Source organism: Theobroma cacao, chromosome 3 (genome assembly GCF_000208745.1).
Source record: "Theobroma cacao cultivar B97-61/B2 chromosome 3, Criollo_cocoa_genome_V2, whole genome shotgun sequence".
Classification (NCBI taxonomy): domain Eukaryota; kingdom Viridiplantae; phylum Streptophyta; class Magnoliopsida; order Malvales; family Malvaceae; genus Theobroma; species Theobroma cacao.
The window spans coordinates 33,561,795-33,576,183 of NC_030852.1; the positions used below are offsets into that span (position 1 = coordinate 33,561,795).

Below are 14,389 nucleotides of genomic sequence, written 5' to 3' on the forward strand. Positions count from 1 at the left end.
ATCCCAATCAACCAAAACAATTGATTGTCTTGCCTTTCCCCATTACCCAACCAAAAACAATCGTAATCCTCTCTTCTTTGCTTCCTTTAAAACTTTCAACCACTGCCACTCTTCATCCCTTCCTCTTCAACATTTTTTGTCTTCCCTATTTTTTCTGTCAATAACTTCTGACTATCCCTATCTTCCTGTTCTTCTTCTCCTTTCGTTGGATACAAATGGAACAAAAACAAAAAACCTTAAAATGACTATCTTGCTATTGTTGTTGCCTTTTCCTTGGACCTAAATAGAAGAAAAAAAAAAACCCTAAAATGCTTCACCGTCCTTAGCTAATGACAGGAAAAAACAATCTAGCCACACCAAATGAGCAAAACGGCGTCGTTTTGATCAAACAAAGAGGTAGAAGACATCAACTGACATTCTCAAATGTCACCGTTTGGATGCCAAAAAAAAAAAAAAACAAAGCATCAAATTGAACGACAATTGTCATTCAATTGAGCATATAATTAAAGGGAATTGAAACAGTACCACCAGATCCTCCTTTTATATATAGTATAGATATTTCAAGCTTAATATCAAATCAAATAATTGCTAGTGTAATCAAACCTAACAACTGATGATTTATTGGGTAATTAAAAAGAGGGGGAACATTAACAAACCAATTAAAATTGTGTTTTTGACTTTAATGCTTGAAATCTATTAGTCCACGTCTTGTTTGCTTACTTGTTTCAAAAAAGTTCATTAATAATTAATGTAACCATTTAAAGATACTACATAACAACTTAATTTAAAAATAATTTAATATACATGGCAATCTTACTTATAACATGTATATAGTTAATGTTATAATCATTAATTATATATATACACATTAACCATGCAAATACAATAGATAAAGGGGACATAAGAGAAGTAGCTTCCATCATAGTCAATCCCACTGTGTTTCTCTCTTTTTCTTACTTATACTATAGAAAACAAATTAAGGAAATTGTTTTGCTTTTTGGTGCATAAAATGATTTCTCATCGTCAATTTCTCGTTTTATGGAACATTTTTCTTCTTTTGGGATAACGAGGAGAGTGGAGAGGATGTTGGTGGTAGCAGAGCCTCTTTATTGGAGACTTAGAGATATGTCAGCATTTGCTGATACGCCAAGTCCTAAAAACAAGGACTATGCCTGCCTCTGCCCCTCTTTACTTTTGAGAAGTCCATGAGCCTGGACAATTTGCGCAACCCTACTTTTTAACCTAAGTCCCTGACCTCTCACGTACAATAATCATACTGTTTTCTGGGACACTCCCCCCACCCCCCCCACCACGTGGTAAATGGTCACCCCTATCCACCACCATCGTGGAATGATTTTCATTGTACAAAATGGGGATCACGTAATAAAAGTGAAAATGACCATCCAGCAGCTGCTCTCGGCCCTACAGATTTAATTTTTACCAACTCGTGGTCCACCCACACATTTCCTCACCACCCGCTGTTTAGCTAGCCCATGATGGTTGAGATTGACCCATAATGCATTAGGTTGGTTTTTGCTTCTAAGTTCTGGGCTAGGCTGAACCTGGATCAGGTAGTAATCGGCAAATGGGTTCTAAAAGCTGTGGGAGCCTGAATCAAAGACCAAAACCCAAGCTAGAGTTGATTGCAATTTGTCTTCTTACTTGTTTGGGGTCAGGCTCATAATGGGTCTTTGAAACGAGAACCAACTGATAAAATAAAATAAATCAACACAACACGACCGAATGAAAGCCGGGAATGGCAACTGATATTTATTCGCTTCCCAGGAATTGGTAGACTTAAAGTCGTCGACAATGTAAATTGCCAGCTCATTCTCTGCTAGACTCGGTAGTCCTGCCACACAAACGTACTAATAGGCTGGCTGCAGTCCTTGCAGACAATCTTTCCGTCACCTGCCCGGACAGATTCACTCGTGAAAAATGACCTTTCCATACACACACCCCAACTCAGTACAAGTACCAAGTGAAATCAATAGTACCTACTTCAATCAAATAAATTAGCCAAATTATACCACACACAGAGTCAATTCAAAATTAGATTAAACTAAAACTCGTTTACTAGAGGAATCAATCATCATGCTAAAATTCACTATACATATAAAACCTATTGATGGTAGAATTAGAAGCATTCTTTTCTTTTCTTTTCATTTCTTTAAAACTGAATTATTATTGTAAATGAATAAAAGTCAAGCCCCCATACGTCAAGACTTAATCTGATCATGGCCCCAATTATACTCCTAACTGCTACAACTTTACCTGTTATTTCCTTTTCTTGGTTGCTAAGAATGCAAGACTAATCCTTTGATGGTGTCCTCTAGCGGAAAAACTTTTGGACTATCTGCTATCTAGCTAAGCTAATAGCTGTAACTGCTGTTTCAGCTTGGTATAAACACAGAAAGAAAGAAGAGAAATGAAATCAAATCCGTTAAATCAGGCTAATTTATCACCTCTCTACAGTGCAAAGTCAAACAATTTTTTTTAGCACGTGACGATTTCTTCCTTGCCGTTACATATACATTGCAATTAATAGTTTTTGGAAAAGCTGGCATTCAATAATAAATAAGTCTGATATAAATATTGTCTTTTATTTTTGAACATTTTAATTTTAAAATTATAATAGTGCATAATGCCTGTGAAATTTTAGTTATGGATTTTTATTACAAGATAAAATGAAATTATGGTTTCGTTATGTAAAAATAAACAAAAGGTGAAAAAGGAAAAAACATTGGTGTTGCCGTCGAAATAAAAGCGGCCCTTAATAATCGTTCACTTTCCATTTCCTCCACGGCCTTTTGTGATCTCTCTTCGTAAGTTTAAAACTCTCTAGCAAAGCTAGTCGTTTTAGTGCCAAAAAAGAAACAAAGTTTCCTTTCCTTCTTTTCATTTTTAGTAAACAATATTTTCCGTGATCGAGTTCGTCTCGGAAGCAAAAGCAGATTGAAAATGTCCGCTGCTGCAGCTCCTCATCCTGATGCGCCTGCAGCTTCTTCTTCTTCGCCTTCTCCTTCTTCTGTATCTGAATCGAAGGAAGAAGCGGTGAAAGATGAACAGAATCAAGAACAAGAAAAGCAAGAAGATATTAAAGAGTGCATGCACAAGACTAAGACAATCCAGTTCTTAGGTCGTACCACGCCTATCATTCTCCAAAACGACAATGGACCTTGCCCTCTCCTCGCCATCTGTAACTCCTCTCTTTCCATTTCTAGGGTTTTAAATTCCATTTCTTTTTATTATTATTTATCTTTATGTGGTTTATAAGAAAATTTCGGATTGAAAATTCTTTAGCTTATTGAATTTAATGTCTGGTTTAGGTCTTAGGTTACTAATGTTAGTTAAAGGAAGTTGGAGGATTTCGATTCAATTTTCGATTGATTGTTTTCTGGAGCGACGTAGAATCGATTTCGTTGGACAATTCAAATGTTTGATTATGCTTAGGGTTTTTTTTTTATTTCTTTATTGTTCTTTCTGTTGCTAGTGAAAGACCTTAGGCTGAGAACGAAAGAAGAAAAAAAATTGGAAATGAAATTTTCTGTCAATAAATTGAATTAGAAACATGATCATATTTCTAATTCGTCAATTTATCATATTGTTTATATGGAGACCAGGGTTGCAGATAATTAAGTTTTGACGCTGAACATTTTTTGGGGGCTGTGACAGGTAATATTCTCCTTTTAAGGAACAATTTGAACCTGAGTCCTGAAATATCCGAAGTTTCGCAGGAGAAATTGCTTTCACTGGTGGCCGAGCGCCTCATTGATTCCAACAGTAATGTCAATGTAATTTCTTTCCTTTTATATGCTTGGGTCGTTTGCTTGTTGCTGGTATAGTAGGATGATACTGATGAATCCTTTTGGCATGTAGAATAAAGATGCAGGATATGTTGAGAATCAACAGCAGAATATTGCGGATGCAATTGATTTACTCCCTTGCCTTGCAACCGGGATTGATGTAAATATAAAATTCAGGAGGTTGGCTTTTTCCTTTCTTTCTCTCTTTAATTTTCTCCTACAAATCGCCTCTTTCTGCAATCCTTGTTGAATTATGTGTTTGACTTGCAGAATAGATGATTTTGAGTTCACTCCTGAGTGTGCCATATTTGACCTGCTTGATATTCCCCTTTATCATGGTTGGATTGTTGATCCTCAGGTATGTTGTTTTTCAGCCACATATAGCTCACATGCAAGTATTTATGAACTGATCCAAATTGTGTATTTTACATGCTGTTATTGCCTTAGTCAATTGCATGATTGTCATATGCATCTTCTGTGGCACAGTGAGGTACACATCATGTCATCTCATTAGTCCTGTCTAGCTCCTTAAGTAACCCACAAAAAGCCTGTTACGTGCCTACTGCTCTTTTTCCTTATTTCAGTTAAATAAGTTTCTCAGTATGCTTGCTTGCCTTGAAGTACTGGCAATGAACTAAGATCATTTCTTTCTCACCAAGAGATTATGTGCCTTTTGCGCATTTTGATCTTATCACAGTATGAACTGAAAATTAAAAAAAAAGAAAAAAATCTTTTAGGCTTTGTAGTAACAGCCCTAGAAGTGCATTTTTGATGAAACTTAGCAGCTCTAAATTTGATCGAATAGAAAAATGTAGCTTGGGCCAAGGAGCATTTGCTAGTTTGCAGTAAAGCATATTCATTTCTATCTACTGTTCAAAAACTGGGGCTACAATAGTTGAAGCAATGTGCTGAAGTGTATAGTTTCTTGCATGATCTTGACTATTTTTCTGGTTGCATGGTGTGTAACTTCCAACTTTTTAGATGATTAAGGGCTGACAAAGTAAACCATAGATGCAGCATTCAAGACAAACACAACTAACCCTTAGACAAGAAAACTTTGTTTTCAATTGTCTTGGCAGCTTACCTCCTTGAGATGACACACCAAGGTAGTTGGGCTCTTGTGACATTAATGGACTGATTTGTGCTTCATGGTTAACAAGGGTGTATGCAGGGTACATGACCGCAGATTAATTCAAGTTGTATTCTGTAGCTTGTTTGGCTGGACATTCATTTTACAATTTAAGTTGCATTGGACTTTAGATTTTGTCATGTATCAAATTTCTAATGTTTGAGATAGAACTAGTCCCTGTATAGGATGTCTATGGTTTATTGCCCAATGATTATGGCTTCAACAACCAGTGCTGTTTGGTTGAAAGTGTGGTTGGGAGGATTTTTGGAATTTGAGTAATATCAGATTTTGAGACGAATTTATTTGGAACATGATTGCATGGGGAACATCAGCTTACTTTTTGGGTAGAATATTTAAGGCAATAAATCAGGAAAGTCATGTTAAGTTCATAGGAAACAAATTTTATGTTTATACTTTGAATTGAACTCAATGTGGTTATTTTTTTTTTGTTTTTTTGTTTATTGTTGGAGATTGTTGGTCAATCTCTGCAATATCTGATGATGCCTGCTAGGTTTTTAATCTTTTTGATGTTCATTTATAATCAGATCATATTGCTTACTTTCCAAGATTATTACATTAAATTTGATTTGTACTATACATTTTATTTCTAGTTAGTGTTTATATTACGAGGGTTCTGTTATTTTTCTTAGACTTCCATTCCTGCATGGTTTTATGTTTCAGGTGTACAAGGTTTGATCCTGTACATCATGATATTAGTTTAATCACATATCCCTTAAACATATGAATTGGGCCAGGATTTGATGGTTTATTCTCACGGTGAACGTTTACCAGGACTATGAAACTGCTAGTGCCATTGGGTCAAAATCATATAATGCAATTATGGGAGAGCTTGTTGCATTGGAAACACGAAATATGGAGGTTTCACGTAAAAATAATTCTGAAGATTGTGTGGATTTTGCTGCTGCAACAACTGCCACTCTAGGAGTTCCGTCTCCTAGCCTGTCAAAAACCAGATCTTTTGATGATTCTCCTCGTTCTGCATCTGATCAGCAAAGATTAAGAAAAGGAGATCTTGAGGAGGAAGCAGAGTTATTGAGAGCCTTGAAATTATCAGAGGCTGAATTGCCAACCTCAGTTGGTGATCCTGGCAGTTTAGATGAAAGATCATGTTTAAAGAACCTTGTTTCTGTAGACTCTGTAGATACACCAGAGGGGGACAAAGGTGTTGAAGATCAAAACTTGCATTGGCATGAACCATCCTTTTCAGATAATTGCAATGCCTTGAGCAATGATAGTGGTAGTAAGACATTTTTTGAGACCATCACAAGGGAAGTGTTCTCAAAGACTGATGGGGTTAATCAGAATCAATCATCGTATGTTATATCTGGAGAACCTACCCTTTCTAATGATGTGGTTGAGAAGAGCAGTGTTGAGACTACGATTGTTAAGTGGAGTAGTGCTGATGAATTAAGCCAGATTGAAGGTGCGGTTCCTGTTTCACTGGCAAAGGATACTGCATGTATAGATGGAAACAACACTGAAATTTCACCAGGGGGTGAAAAGATTGAGACTCAATCCACTTCTGCAACTGATGCTCAAAAAATTCCAGATAATGTGAACGGATGTGACATGACAGAAGTATCATCCGTGTCTATACAAAATGCCGATTCTGATTCATCTAGTGGAAGAATACATCATGCAGATGTGCCAGAAGCTTTTACTTCTAGTCTTGATGGAAGTGAACCTATATATGAAGGAGAAGAATGCATATTAGATTCAGTAACAACAACATATGAAGACCGGGAGCCTATATATGAAGGTGAGGTGATTCTTGCAGAACAAGCTGACAAAAAAGCTGTAGAGGGCTGCAATGTGAGGTCTAAAGATGAAATTACTCCACAACAAGGTTAGTGGTGCACCTTATAGAAAATGTAAACCTATATCCTCGTAGAGTGTGTAAATGTTTTTTCAATTAATTTGAGGTCCTTTTTTTGTTGGTTGTTGCTTTCTTAAGAATTGCTATAAAGTAAAAATAATTTATTTTCTTATCCATTAAAGTTTAATTTTTAATTTCTAATTCATAAAAAAGTTATTTGCTTTTTTTAACCAAATGCAATTTTATTGTCGTACTATTTTCATGTGTTTATTCAAAGATAACTTACCATTCATCTTCTCAATGCTCTTCAGGGGAACTGATTGCAAACTTCTTGAAGAACAACGCTAGTCAATTGACCTTTTATGGGTATGTTGAGTAGCTGTTTAGATGTTTAAAGATCTAATTCCTTCTCGAGTCTATTACATCTTTATTTATATGGTATGATGAAGCTTGTCGTATAGTGACTATTTATATATTTTGCAGGCTTTTTTGCTTACAAGATGGTCTTAAAGAACGTGAGCTTTGTGTTTTCTTTCGTAATAATCATTTCAGCACCATGTTTAAGGTTAGGAGCTGGAACCACTTCTTTCTGTGAATTATTGCTGTGGCTGTCTATGAACTGCCAATTATGCTTGTAACAGTTGAAGAACTTGACTAAATTAATAAGCTGATATGTGAACCAGGTTTCTTTGCTTAGTCAACTTTTAGTTATCGTGTGATTTATTGAATCTCATTTTATTTGCAGTATGACGGTGAACTCTATCTACTAGCTACTGACCAAGGCTATCTAAATCAGCCTGATTTGGTTTGGGAGAAGCTAAATGAGGTAAAATTGTTACCTACCAATCTTCTTAACCAAGGATCACTTTTTTGAGTTTTGGGTGTCATTTATTATTGTAGTCAAAATTAGTTAGGTGGATTGTTTACATTGTTCTTAATTTATAGTCTCAAAGAATATTGTAGTCACAAAGAAGGATCTTTAGCCAGTAGTGCTGTGGCCTCTGCATCGTGGGGCTATCATGAAGTATGTTGTGATGTTTAGCTGGGATGTTACAAGCGTTTTTTACTTGCATTATGAAATGATGGAAAATATCTCTTACCGAGGAAACAAAAATCTATGCCTGCCAATGGTTTTAGTATTGGAGGCTCTAGCTATAGTTGTGTGTGTTCCTGTTTGTTGATGTAGCAACTATGATTATGAATGAGGGGCAGAATATCACTCCTGAAATATTGTGCTTTGAAGGAAAACTAGATCTTTCTCCATGCTTTGCCTTGAAAGAGGTTCTTAAGCTAAACCACCGTGCTTAAATGGCAAAAAAATAAAAAATGGCTTCTAAGACATATTTTCCTTATGTGATCCATAATACTAGTACCTTTTAAATGTTCTTCATTTGGTGATGTGGTTTTGTCCTATTATTTTGTTTGTTCATTGTTTTTGTCCCTTCCAGCATCCTAACAAAATAAAATAAAAATTGAAAAATGAGAGCAAAATGTTGCTAAAATCTTAAAATTTTAAATTTGAACCTTCTAACTGTTGAGAACCTATGATGTTTCTGTTATTGATTCTTTTCTGAAGTTTGGTATCCAAAATTTAACTCCCCATGCTTTCAGGTCAATGGAGACACACTGTTTATGACTGGTAACTTCAAGGAATTCAAGGTGGATAGTCATGCCACTGCCACTTGGGATGAACAAAATGCGATGGCTAGTACTGCTGTATGTGTTTCCTTTTGGCAAGAAACTTTTGACTGATGGTATGAATGACTTTAATGAAACTTACATAAGATTTACATGCCACAGGACTACATTGCCAGCATTGATAGTGCAGCTCAAGCAGGATTGGACATAACGTAATTATCCAAGCTCTTGTTTATGTGTATTAATAATAATTTGTTATACAATAATTTCTCTTGATGTCAATAGTTTTTAACTGAATCTCAATAACTGCTTAATTCTTGGAAGCCATTATTCTGTGGTTTTAAGACATTCATTAGATAATATTTCTGAAATATTGCTGTATTTTTTATAATTAATTTTGGAAAAGTGATCATGTTAAAATATTTTTTAAAATCTTTCTTGAATGAATTAAAATTTTCTTTTTTTTTTTTAATGGTTCTTCATGATGCTCAGGTATGACAATTTTTATTAACCGTATGGTGTTATTATCGCAGCTCTGACTTACAGCTCGCAATAGCTCTACAGCAACAAGAGTTTGAACAACAGCCACAGCGTCAGAATGTCCAGCAGCCACCCATTGTAGGTGCTTCAAGATTAGTAACAGGTCCCCAGGTATTTTACTCCCTCTTCCATCTAAACATTCTGAATAACTGTCATCTTAGCGTCTGATCACTGATTCTTGGATCCTACATCGGGGTGTGTGCACTTATTTGTGGTGTGAAGGGCTTTCTTTTCCCAAACACAGCTGGTCTTACATGGGTTTTTAAGCGAAGTGATAAACTATTGTTGTGAAATATACTTTGTTTAGTAAGGGAGCTGTTTAGATGGAAGAGTTATGCGTTGCAAAGATGGGGCTATGAAGTAGGTACTTTTTATCATTACTTCGGTAGCAGTGTGGAATGATAAGAAGAGACTATTCTATTAGAAATTTTTGTGATAAGATCTGAAACCGTCTGCAAATGTTTGAGATTAAATTGGTCTTTCCATTAGTACCTAAATGCAGTCATGAATTAGACTGTGTGTTGATGATCTACTGGCTGCCCGAAAGATAATTAGTTGGTGTGACTTTAATAAGCTTGTTATTACTGATCCGACTAGCACTCTAGCACAAACAACAATTATTAGTAATCTATAATTATAATTATTTGCCACTCCTCCTGTCAGACATCTTGACTTCAATTTATAGATGGACACTGTATGCCTCGTGTTGCAGAACATTAATTCTAAATGGCAGAAGTGGCATTTTGCAGGTGCCAAGAAACAGCGGAAGGAACTCTTCATCTTCATCATCAAAGCAAGATGCAAAATCAAAAGACAAGTGTATCGTGATGTGAGTTTTCGCCATCAATGCATTTGGGAGGTGGTCTTATTGTAAATGGTTTGTCTGTCTTGGTCCCATTGTATTTCGACACTAATAAAACCCTGATTAACCATGCATGGCATTTTAGATCCAAGGTTTTGACTGTAAAAAAGAAAAAGAAGGAACTATATACCGCAATAGCACTTCACTCTATCCAAAGCCTAGAACCAATCTTTCTTCCATGCTGGCAGCGTACTCTTCAACAGTTTTTATGTTATTTTAAGCATCCGTGTTTCTCGGAAATTGCAAATTTTGTGGTCCCAATCATAAGCAAGCTCAGCGTGACCCGTGGGAAACTTGAACATACCTCACCTCACCTCACCCCGCCTCCCCTCACCTCGTTCATGAAGGAGTAGCCCAGAGTGGAAAAAGTCATGCTGGGAACATTGTTATCAAAGCAGCAGCACATTTGGGACAGAGGCGTGATGGTGATGGAGCACAACAAATTGACAAGAGCAGCATTTGGGGATTCAATTTTTGAAAGAGTCTGTATATGGCGTAGGGTTTGTTCTCTCTGGTCAATTCTCGATGCCTTCAACATCAATTGCTTCTTGTAGTGTCAGCGTCGACCAAGGTCTGGGCCTCATCTTTAATTGACTTGTCACTGGAGTAACTAGACTCTATAACCACTTGGTATCCGGTAAAAAATGTATGTGTTCAATTTCTTATTCACTTCGTTTTTTCTTCAAATCCTTTCTCATCACTAAACCTTAAAATGTTTTACCTTCTCGCGCTTGGAAGTTGAAACATGTCACAATATATCAATCAATTCATAAAAATCTTTGATCACGTGGTACTTGCATATTGGAAGATGGATAAATCAAAGATTTACTTTAACAAAAAAATTATAAACGTGACATTCAACTTTGGAGCATTATGGTTTGAGAGCAAAAGCAGTGCTCTCAGTCTGAAAAGCAAGCAATTTTCTTTTGTCCAAATGCAACCGAAACTACGACAAAAGTTTTTATCGATGGGGATGTTGTTGCATCTTCAATCACAACACTTTCTTCTCATGCGTTCGCAATACCAAAACCCTTTGAAATTTGTACCATGGAAGTTGGAAAATCGGGGATTCGTCGCTTAATATTGCTGCGATTATAAATAAATAATTAAAGCCAAATGATAGACCTTGTAACATATAATTGTACAATGCAACCAACCAATTTATTTATTTTTTAGATAAATAAAAATAAAAGGAACCAACCAATCTAATTTCTTTCAGGACCCACAAAGCTAATAACCAACAGCAATAGGCTGAGACCGTAACGTACAGATTCCGACTAAGCACCGACAACCTGGCCCTTTTCTTCCTTCAACATCTGCCCATGATTTGATATTTTTCCTTTATTTCCAGATTACCAAAAGGAAAAAAACCTACACAAACAAACCATGCAAAGGTTCCTAGTAATCTAATCGGGTGTGGTCGTCAAACTTTTTTATATGATGAATACATAGTAATTAATAATCTAATGTTCTAGAACAATAGGCATTAGTTATTACTAGACGATTCAAGACACTAAACAATGCCAGAAAACTAGATCATTAGACCAAATTGTATTATTACTTTTTTAATTGGTTAGTTGGATAATACCAATTTTTATAATATCAATGTTTATAATTTGTGGGTTACCCTAAAAATCATGATTATTGACTTTGGAGAGGAGGTGTGAACTTTGTGAGGTTACAGAAGAATGCGAGAAAAGAAGAACAAATAGGAAAAGAAAGGGAAAAACAGATGGAAAGGATGGATTGTGGGGTTGATGATTTTGACAACACCCACATCCATCCAAAATCCAAATTGCATACGTATATGTAATATTAGTAATTAGATAGTATTCATTTATGTATTAAGTTTATTCTATTTTATTTTTTAAAACAAAAGGTTTTGAGGATATTTTAGTGATGAGGGTTGGGAAGGAGGGACCACTGTTTTTGTGGGAGTTGTTTTATTAGTAGGTATAAATGAGTTAATGGAAAACAAAAAAAAAAAATTAGGGTGGTCCCTTGAGGCTGAGGGTGTCGCAATCTTAGGTTTGGGAATAGGACAAAGCTACAGCTGTGACGCTGACCCCACTTCTACTTCCACCACCTCCAACGCCGATGCTGCACTTTTCTTTTCTTTTCTTTTTTCTTGGGAATTACGTCATTAACCTTCCAACTCTTTCTCTTTCTTTTCTCTTTATTTCTTTTCTTTCCCCTTAATTTCTTGTTCGTGGTAACAAAGTTTATAGTAATTCAATTTGATCCAAGTAGATATTTGTAGACTTAAATTTTATTGTAAAGATTTCATAAAACTTCTATCAATTAATACTTTTGAGATCAGGAAAATTTATTAATTAATAGATGAATGAATAGTTTATTAATTTATACATTAATTAATAAAAAATTAATCTATTAAGATATTTTCTTTTTTTTTTAATATTGAACTTAATATATGCATGGTGTGTTATGATTATACAAACTTTACCTAATTATCGAATTATTAATTATTATTATTATTCGGGGTGAGCAAATTATTGAGAATGTCATGAAAAATGTAAAATGAGATGAAGTTCAATATGATAAATGCATTCAAAGCAAAAATCACAATGCATGATTTTCTTTTACAATATGAGAATACTATACTAGAATTTCTTAATTTTTTTAAAAAAGTTATAGATGAGATCCAATGAGACATTCATTTTAAAAAAAATCATATTTGAGTCATATTTTCATAAACTTTTTATATATAATTTTGATATATAAAGAGATTATTAATTTATATATTAAGTGAGCGTTATATATTTTTTAATTATTATCTTATAAATTTTTTAATAAATGATTAATATATCACATTGGTCTCAAGTTAGAACTGATCAAAAATATTACTTAATAGAAGTTATTAATTTATAAAATTTTACTATAATTGTCAATATTTTTTAAAATATATTATTTTTAATAATATTTTATATTAAATTCAATAATTGACCATTTTCAAAATATTTTTATTGTCGTCTTTTTATCATATCAAAGTTTCACTCATGAATCAAATTTTTCGAGCATTAGATGCTTTAGAACTTCTCAAGTTTTTTCTTTTTTGCTTGACACGATAATATTGTCATAGTCCTTATCATATCAATTGTCCAATTCATATACTTAATCGCAAGTCATGTTTTGTGAAAAAATCATATTACGTGACTAGAGATTCCGTTTTTAAGTTCTCGCCGTCCATCGTTGACCCCAAAATAAAGATAACAATATAACTTTGACTTTTACAATATTTGATTTAAACTTAATTAACTTTTACTTTTTAAAAATACTTGAATATTTAATTTATTAACTAATCAGTATAAGATCTTTTTATTAAAAGAATAAAGTTTAATTTTTTTTATTTCTTTTAAAAAAAACTTATGCTTTTAAAAAAAAAGGGAAAATGGAAATTTCTTATAACTTATAAATTTTCTTCCTTTGCAAAAATCTATGCATATATTTTTTCTATATTTAGAGTTATTCATAACCATTTTGTCTCGTCACTTTTTGAAGCACATGTGAAAGGTCCCAGAAGTTAGATTCTGCACGAAAGATATATAATCACATCTCATCATATCTAATTTTACTTTAATTTTTTTAATTTAGGTCTAATTTTTAGAACAGTTGCTCCTAACTCTTTGATCATTACTGATTGTACTTTGATTTTAAGCTTTTCTCAAGAAAGTTGGGAATTATGGAAATAAAATATTTAATTAAATCAATTGTATGCACACATCTGCATAGTTTCTATAAACGAGACATTACTTGTGAAGTGTGAAACCTGCATAAGAATATAAAAACCAATAATAAGAAGGGGAAAATGAAAATCACTTCCTTGCATTCAACGCAAACATTTCCACCAAAAGCACAAGGGGGGCGAACCCAAGGAAGCCATAGCATTTCCATGTCGTATAGTTTTTTTTGCTTGAAATCAACTCCATGGCAACTCTCCTACATCTTTTTCTTTCTTATTTTTTATTTCCTCAAATGGAGTAGGACCCACTGCCTGAAATTGTCATAAAAGTGGCCCCACCACCAGTAGGAAACATCCAAGATTTGTCTTCAGATATGCCGAGTACCGACCATGGTAGTCCACTTTAAAATAAAATAAAAACATGCTCAGAATTATCCAATTGCATAGCTTTCCAAAGAAACATCCATAAAGTTCAAAAAAAAAAAATTACAAAGTCAAGGGGAGAATGAGAAATTTGAATCTCTTGGACCTCACCCCTTCTAAGATAGGGTAATATATTAACTGTTAATTAATTTTAATTGTGTTATATTTGTATATATAAATAAAAGAGGTGAAAATAACATTTTGTTTGATTTGAACTAAGTATGTGAGTGTTCGTGTCATTATTCATATTATTTTCTCTCTTAGTTTTTTTTTTTATCAAGAAAATAGTCAAAGAAAGTTATTTCTTATTAAAGAAGAAGAAAAAATTAGAAAAGGAAACAAGTACCAAACAAGTGCTTATTTGATCTGATTTTTTTTTAACTGATCCACATTTTAAAAGTAAAAGTTATACCAAATAAGAATTTGAAAAAGCTCTTAAAAAAATAATTTTTTT

The 14,389-nt window shown here is 34.0% G+C and overlaps 1 protein-coding gene across 1 annotated transcript; it reads left to right on the forward strand.

Annotated features, from left to right (window-relative positions):
- Window positions 2,783-10,481, forward strand: LOC18606425 (protein FAM63A). Its single transcript, XM_018118211.1, has 12 exons — window positions 2,783-3,199; window positions 3,676-3,794; window positions 3,880-3,986; window positions 4,077-4,164; window positions 5,728-6,802; window positions 7,084-7,138; window positions 7,256-7,337; window positions 7,518-7,598; window positions 8,384-8,488; window positions 8,573-8,622; window positions 8,944-9,061; window positions 9,700-10,481. Exons 1-12 carry the CDS (start codon window positions 2,962-2,964, stop codon window positions 9,781-9,783), a joined length of 2,202 nt encoding a protein of 733 aa, XP_017973700.1. The 5' UTR covers window positions 2,783-2,961; the 3' UTR covers window positions 9,784-10,481.